Source organism: Suricata suricatta, chromosome 11 (assembly GCF_006229205.1).
Source record: "Suricata suricatta isolate VVHF042 chromosome 11, meerkat_22Aug2017_6uvM2_HiC, whole genome shotgun sequence".
Taxonomy (NCBI): domain Eukaryota; kingdom Metazoa; phylum Chordata; class Mammalia; order Carnivora; family Herpestidae; genus Suricata; species Suricata suricatta.
Window position 1 is genome coordinate 14,921,350 of NC_043710.1, and position 8,490 is coordinate 14,929,839.

At 44.1% G+C, this 8,490-nt stretch overlaps 1 protein-coding gene across 1 annotated transcript; it reads right to left on the reverse strand.

Annotated features, from left to right (window-relative positions):
- Positions 1 to 1,493: 1,493 nt before the first annotated feature.
- On the reverse strand, positions 1,494 to 2,426 carry LOC115307052 (olfactory receptor 4X1). The gene has a single exon (XM_029957701.1). It carries the CDS (start codon positions 2,421 to 2,423, stop codon positions 1,494 to 1,496), a length of 930 nt encoding a protein of 309 aa, XP_029813561.1. The 5' UTR covers positions 2,424 to 2,426.
- Positions 2,427 to 8,490: the final 6,064 nt, after the last annotated feature.

Consider the following 8,490-nt stretch of genomic DNA (forward strand, 5'->3'; position numbering starts at 1 on the left):
GAGCATTAAAATACAAGTCATAAAGGCTTTAAAGGACTCTAGCTGAGTGCTGTTGGGACTCAAAAAAAAAAAAGGCAAGAGACATATCTGAATAGGACCATCATGGAAGCTTCCAAGAGGTAGCAGCATTTTAGATGGGTATTGGAAGGTAGGTAGAATGTCAGCAGGTAGAGAAAGGAAAACTATTTTAGGTGGAAGGCACAAGGCAATGAGTGTTCAGGAAACACTGAGCTCTACCAAAGTGTCACTGAAAATAAGTAAAGAGCATTAAGAGAAGGCCAAGCCTTGAAGGTGTTGTGTGTCAAGGAGTTGGTGGTTGACTATGAAGGCAATGAGGAGTCACTAAAAATTTCTGAGGGAAAATAAGATAAAATAAGAGAATTAATTCCAAGTGACTAATCTGAAAGCATAAAAGGGGAAATCATCTGCTGTGAATGAAGGTCACTGTTGGGGTTATGGTTTGTGGGCATATGGTCTGACTCAATAAAGAAAGAGGATTAAAATATCATAGGACAAATAGTGTGGACTCAAGGGCAGTTAAGCCATTAATTAACAGGAAGCTCCAGAATGAAGGCTGGAATGGAGTGGGGGGGGCTCATGGTTGGAGAATGACAAGGTAATATGGCGGTATAGGAGAGCAGGTTATCAGGGTACTTAGTGGGAATGGCCAAGAAGTGCAAGAAGCCAAGAGGCTGAAGACAGAGAAAATAAATAGGCCAAACAGCCAAAGGTGTAAGGGGCAAAACAAGAGAATAAGAAGAACAGACAGGTGTGACCAGAAAAGAAGTGTAAGAAAAGAACAGAAAAAGTGTCTAATAAGACACTAAAATGTTACTGACATGAAAAATCAAGCTTGTGCCTACAAGTAGGTTATCATTGTCTAGTGCTTTCAAGTCACTTAAAATCTCCTGTGGTTCCATCTGATTCTTTGAAAACATGAGCTTAATACTAATGTGAGCTCATGTGAATCTGCTGGCAAGAGTCAAATGCCTTCTGCTCTGTGGACTACACCCTTCTAGGTCAGTTGGCCTGTCCAGAACCCACTGGGCAAATCTTTAGTTTATCAAGTTAACAGAATTTCTAAGTATTTAAGTGATTTTTACTTTTCTCCCTACCTTCCTCCTCCCCAAATCCAAGGTTCAGACTCTTCCAACACAAAAGACACATGGCCACTGATCCCCAAGGCAGCTCCCCTCCTCTTCCACCAACCTTTTTGTTATTCCCAGAAAGACCCCACTTTTCTGGAAGAGTTCATTCTCTCAAAACCATCCATGCTGCCACAAGGTCACTGTCAAATGTGGAAGTGCAGCATTAGAAAACCCCTAACAGACCTCATTCTAGAGTCTCCTTCAATCCAGTCCCATAAAGATGAGGAAACTGAAATTTAAAGAAAAAGTGATAGGCCCAAGGCCAGCCCATCAATTAAAGGTAGAGGCAGAGTGAAATCTGCCCCAACTTCCCATCCCTTGCTCCTCTTATTTTCCCGAAGTCATCTATTTCTCTCCCCAAATCACTTTCCTCCCCATCAGTCTCCTCATGGCATTTTTCACTTCAGCATTCCTAAAGGAGTAAATTATGGGGTTTAAGAGAGGTGTGACCACTGTGTAAAACACAGCGACTATCTTGTCTGCAGGGAAGGTGACACAGGGCCTCATGTAGACAAAGGAACAGGGTATGAAGAACAGGCCCACAACTGTAACATGAGAGGCGCAGGTGGACAGAGCCTTGCACCGACCTTCTGAGGTCTGGGTCCTCAGGGAGTGCAGGATGACCACGTAGGAAGCAAGCAGTACCGTGAAGCTGATCACTGAAATGGAGCCACCATTGGCGATGATTAGCACGCCAATGAGGAAGGTGTCTGAGCAGGCCAGCTTCAGCACAGGGTGGACATCACAGAAGTAGTGGTCAAGGACATTGGGGCCACAGAAGGGCAGCTGGAAAATAAGAAATGTTTGCCCAACAGAATGCAGCAAGCCCCCACCCCATGCTGTCCCCACCAGGAAGCCACATGCACGCCGGTTCATGATGATAGTGTAGTGCAAGGGCTTGCAAATGGCCACATAGCGGTCATAGGCCATCACTGTCAGGAGAAAGATCTCAGTGCCACCAAAGAAATGGAGGAAGAAGATCTGCGTGATGCAGCCTTTGAGGGAAATGATTTTCCTTTCGATAAAAGAGTCAAGGATGAGCTTGGGGGCTGTGACAGAGCAGTAACAGATCTCCACAAAGGACAAGTAGCTAAGGAAGAAATACATGGGGGAGGTGAGCCCTTTGTTGGCCACGATTGTCACCACAATGAGGCCATTACCCAGCACAATGGCTATGTACATGAGGAGAAAAATCACAGAAATGGTCTTCTGCACATCCGGATTGGTGGAAAACCCCAAGAGAATGAGTTCAGTCACATTGTTTGTAGTTGCCATATTTTAAAGCCTAGAAGACTGGAATCAAGAAATCAAAGCACTCTCCTTCAAAAATTAGAAACATCCTCCTCGGGCCTTGAGGACAATTGTCATTCTCCTCCTTGAGCTTCTCCAAAACATGTTCTCCTTGAGACAAGTAGACAAAACAACATCATCAAATACCTGATATCAGCCCCCCAAATAGGATTCAGTAATAATGCTGCCTGGAAATGTTTTTCTCTAACCAAGGCACATACATTAGCTAGTGAATCCTCACAACAAAAATGAGAGGACATTTTTCTACAGAAGAAAATGGAGCCTCAGAGATTGAGTCACTACTTGAAGGCCTCACAGCTCATGTCTGATCTGAGATCTGAATCTTTCAAGACTTAGCAGCTTCCACTATATCTTATGCTCCTGAAGTGGGCTTTACACTGGTTGTATAATTTAGATTTCAGATTAGTTTTGAATCTTACCACCCTCATCTGGAACCAATTTTTCACAGTGAGCACTAGACCTTCTCAACCTCAATGATCCCACAAACTGTGGAACTAACCAGGCTGCCCAACAGGCATTTTAAGAAAAAAAAGTTGGAAGGGGAAAGGACAGTCACCAGGTTCAACCACTGTCCATAAAGGGAGAGATCGAGAAGGGAGGTATGAGTCGCTTGCAGACTGCCTCAGCAGAATGGCTAAGAAACAGTTCAAAAGTCACTTCCGTCCCGCTCCCTAACAGCCCAGTGTCCCAGCTTGCTAACTGAGGGCCTCAGAGCACAGCGAGTCCACACAGGGAAGGATGCTGAGATGGGTACCAGGACTGTCTCTCCAAGCGAAGGCATGTTAGAGAGACCCCGACACACACTGCGGAGAGCTCTGAAGACTGACAGAGCGGGATCAGACACAGGTGATCCATGACCATGGCTTTTGCCGTGGTCATTCCTGCAGGGAGAAACAAGCCCTCCAGGCCAGCCCTCTACATGTGGGACAGCAGCTGTGGCATTATGACCAGATGACAGGAACACAGAGCCTGGAGTGGAGGACCTGTGTGCAATCCTAGCACGGCTGCTTACTAGCCGTGTGACATTAAACACATTAAACACATAGGAAAACTCCTCTGAACCTGTAAATTTCATCTGGAAAACAGAAATAATACTATCTTTCCTCCACGGTTGAATGAGAGTTGAATGAGCTCTCAAGTTCAAAAGCAAATGATGATAGTGTAAAGAGTGTCAGAATATAATTGAGTATGCTTGTCACCTCGTCAGAGCAGTGTGTGATGGGGACACAGTAAGGGCCGCCGCTTCACAAGTCAGGTCTTGACACCCACCTTTGCTTGTACAGACTTGCAGCAGGCTGGGCGCTGATTTATGCATCTCACAACTAGCCTACGAAACTGGCCTTCGGAAGGAAACAGGACTGAATATGCTAAGTGATGTGCTAAGCCTGTCACAAAAAAAAGGCATAAGGCTTCTTTTTTTTTTTGCACACAAAAAAAAAGAGAAATGCTGTGTGAGTCTACTTATACGAGGTCCCCAGGGTAATAAGTTCATAGATACAGAAAGTAGAATGGTGGTCTCCAGGGGTTGGGGGAGGGGATGTGGAGTTATGGGCGCAGGGCTTCTGGTTGAACCAATGGAGGCACAACACTGTGAATGTGCTTTAATACCATGGAACTGTATTCTTAAACGATGGCTTAGGTGGTAAATTTTTATTTTATGTTTTACCACTATTAATTAATTAATTAAATAAACTCACATGACTCTCACATTTCCTCTTCTCCATACCCACCTCCAAGGACAATGGTTGAACCTCGGCAACTTTGTTCCCAATTCCACCATAGCTTCTGGCTTACCCTATTTAGAGAGCCCGGTTAGTTTCACAGGATATGGAATAATTGAGAAACTCTGATACTTACTGTAGAGAATCCATTCCACATTACGGGGTAAGGCAAAATAGATATGATACCCTTGTTAGGCAATCAATAGAAGTCACTCTTCAGAAGTCAGAGATTGTAGCATCTACATTTTGAAACTATGGACCTGAGTTCAAATATGACCTGTGTGGCCTTTGGCAAGTGACTCAACCTCTCTGAGCCTGCTTCCATATCAATAAAAGAGGCATAGACTATCCTCTTACTGTTATGCCCTTCCTTCCCCACAGGCTCCTCTGTATGCCCACCTGCTGCATGCCAATATTCACACTCGGATATTTTCACAGAGAGCAAGAATCATAGATGGGCAGCTTCACCCAATGGCAAAAATGGCTCTATTAGTAGCCGAATAATCTCTGTGAAGTTAGATTTGAAGGTAATTGCTCTCTGATTCTACAACTGCTTCCAAGTTCAGGTATCAGAGAGTTCCTCTCAGAGGATTGGTAAAGACCACATTAGATTTCAGATTTTCAAAAAAAAAAAAATAGTTCTGTTTTTCTTTCCAAAGTTGTTGAAGGTAACAGAGCAAGATGTATATAGTGTCACCATCAAATTATTCTCTAAGAAGTTAAGAATTTTAAGTCTTTACAATGGAAGAAAGAAAAGGAAATTAACATTTTCAAAACTCTGAGGATAAATGGAAGACATCTGAGAGACGATTTCACAAAGAGGTCATCAGACCGGTAATCCATTGACGAGAAGTGACTTCAATTCTGACTCTTTAACTGGCAGGGGCAAGGAAGAGAATCCAAAAGGTGAGTATGTGTTCTTCTCATACAGCAAGGAACTGCACGTTTCCAGGTTGAGTGGTTCAGAAATCCTAAACAGGGATGCACTGAGAAGCCTAAACACAGTGGCCCCTATAAACAACTTCGGTGACCATTTTTCAAATCTTCACAATAAATTGGCCTTACCTCATGATTTCTCATTATACCTTTCCCACCACAGAATGCCCCATTCTGTGTGTTCTGACAAATAAGATTGCTCGGACCAGCCTTTTCCAGCAACCTTTTCTCCCACTTTTCCTCCAGTAATATCCCTCACCAGAGGAGCCAAGTGGGGCCTCTCCTGCTAGCTCCCTCCCTAAGCCCATCAGCTGTTTGATTTGGAAGGAAGCTCATGGAATCCTCCCCCCACAGAAGGGGAATCTGGACCCAGAACAACACGGCCCTTTAGACCGAGCTTGGACTAGACCGGGCTCCAGGGCTTCTAACCAACACCTGCTTCACTCACATCTCCCCTGCTGCCCACCACGACCAGCTTCCAGAATGGGAGTGAGGGTCACACAGAGAGAAGAGATTCCTGTTCATAACACACACAGAGCAAACCTGAAGAGCAAGATCTAAAAAATTACACCAGTGAGAAAATGAACAGTGATGTGGTCCGACTCAGTTCTCCATCTTCTGTGGGTGTCATTTCTGTGCAGTCTGAGCAGGGCTCAGAAGCCCAGGCAGGGAGAGGATGTTTCCAGAGTCGGCCAAACTGGGCTGCCAGAGAAAGAAGCCTGTGCCAGACATGCCTTGGTGACTTGAGATCTTGGCTCCAGCTCTTTGTCACCAAGGGTTATATTATGCTCTAGCAATTTTGCAAGCCCCTGTCACATCTCTCCAACATGACAGAGAGTGTAAGCTTTGCAGGTTTTTGAAGTGTCTCCTATGACCCGTGTTGCGCCCTGTTCATAGCTGGGAACTCAGATGTTAATATGAGTTTTTATTTGATCCCTGAATCCTCCATCTGCTACGACATCTATGTCAAAGCCAAGGTATCACTGTGGGTGTCCTGTAACAGCACAGAGGCTTCCAGGTATGTAGCAATACTTACTATAAAAAATATGTCTCTTTCTGCCAAGAATTCCAAAGCCTCCCTCATAGAGATTAAGTGAATGAACCCACCTTGAATACTGTTTGTTGCCTTGATTCTTAACTTTATCTTCTTCATATTTTGTAGTCAGAAGACTGATTCACATCCATAAGTCACCCCAGGAAAGCAGATTTGCTTCACTAACAACCTCTACAGATAAACTGATCAGAGAAACAAAAGGTGTATATTAGCGCTCATTGTCTAAAACTTGGAAATCTTGGTTCAACATGGTCCTTAGCAAAATGTAGGCTTCTGTAGAGCCTAATCTCCATCCAGGCTCAAATGGGGCGAATGCCTTCATTTCTACAAGAGAAGGCCAGATGTGAGAATATGTTAGCCAGTCTCCGTGAATTTTTCAAAAGACTTTCTAAAAATGCATGAGTCAGTAGTGAACTAAACACTAGCTTTGCAAACCACCCCACATTGGCCATGGTACCAGTACTCTGACGAGAATCACTAGAACATCTGTTCTCAGCCATGCTAGAGAGCAGATGTTCTCAGCCTGTTATTTAAGCAGGCAGAAAAGACTTTAACAGGGTGATGTCTAAGGTCTGCCCATCAACTGAAAGACTGAGCAAATCTAAGAAAGCCTCCCCATACTTGGAAGTGTGTGGACGCCAGAGTAACAACGGAACGGTGCCAACGTGTGTGAAAGACTCTGGCTGAAGGTCTGCCCATCCACGGTAAGGGTTCAGAGTATGAGCTGACTGTGAATCTGTTCCACGTGTAAAGGCACTACTAAATTCTGATATTCCACTGTGGACTCACCAGATGCCATCAATGCCATTACCTATATGTGCCACACCCAGCACTTCATAACTTTCTCACTAAAAAAGCTACAGGAGGATGGAACAGGGCCAGTCTACCCTAAAACCCACTAGAATGAGGTTTGAGGAAACTGTGTGCTGGGAGCATTTAAGGTGTAGGAGATGTAGACTGCCACCAGAGAATTGAATTCCCTGAACTTTTTAGCATCTCCTGTCTGGGGAGTCTCTGAGAAGAGCAAAAGTCAACTTCCCAATTGTTTCCTTCGGAGGTTAAGGACCATAGCTCTAATTAATCCAATTATAAGGTTGGTACTTCTATTTGCCCTACATGATTAACCCCCTCTTGTCCTGCCCCCTAGAGGTTTCCCTCTGCATCTTCAAGCAAATGACAGAGAAGAACTCCGTATCAACAATATCCCTTTGTCCCTACCACAGACTTCCTCAAGCCCTCTTGGGTGGCACCAACAATGCCAGTGAGTTCCAGGGAGACTTTAACCCAGTGGACCCAGACCACTTCACACATACTCCAACAGGTCATCTGATCAGAGAGCACTAGACATGGAACGGCCTTCCAGATCACCTGGTCCATATTATTTACTTTAAAGGTGGGAAGACAGCCAAAGAGGGAAAACTATTGTGCAGTTATTGGTAGCATAGCTAACCCAGCTCCTTTCTGCCTCAGAGTACAAGAGTCTTCCAACTGCTCATTCTTAAATCTCGAAGTGTTTTACCACAAATTGTCAGTATATGATTTTCATGTGCAAGGGCTTCAGGAAGACTAGGGCTCCCTAACCGCTAATCCTAGCCTCCCAGGAACAACACATCACACTTGCATTGGGCAGTATTGTGTCTTTCAACCTTTCATTCTAACACCTCACAGATAGTCAAAGTAACACTCTGCTGTAATAGCTACCCTTGCCATTCAACAGACTAGGTAACTGAGGCTCAGGAAGATTAGGAGAAACTAACTACAATAAAACTACACAACTAATAAACTGTCCATCTGTGTCAAATGTCTAGATGTAACATTTCCTGCCCAAATAGAATATGTCACCAGCCATGGTGCCCCATTAAGAAACAAACAGGCCAGTGGGAAACCAAAGTAGGAAATGCCCCCCCCCATCTACTTCTGCTCTGTGTAGTAAGGCTGCTTCATCAAATTCTGTATCTTAGCACAAACAAATTGTGAATCAATGGTATACATATGGTCTCTTCCTCGTAATCATAATCCACCTGAAACACCACAAAAACTCAAACTCTTTATTTTAAAGTTCCAGAAATCATCATTCTTTAAGTCCTGCATATACATCAGTAACTTCCTATTAGTTGCATACTAAAGGGAATTGGCTACTGTCATTGGCTCAGCCTTTCTCAAACTCTCACTAAAATCCAACCAACAAACAAACAAGCTTCTGGAGAAGAAAATAATGTTGAAAACTCTCAATATCATTCACATCTGGCTTACAGTCGGAACGTGGGGAGGGCGTCTGGGAGTCACAAAGGCTGGTGAAATGGAATGGGGAGACACAAAT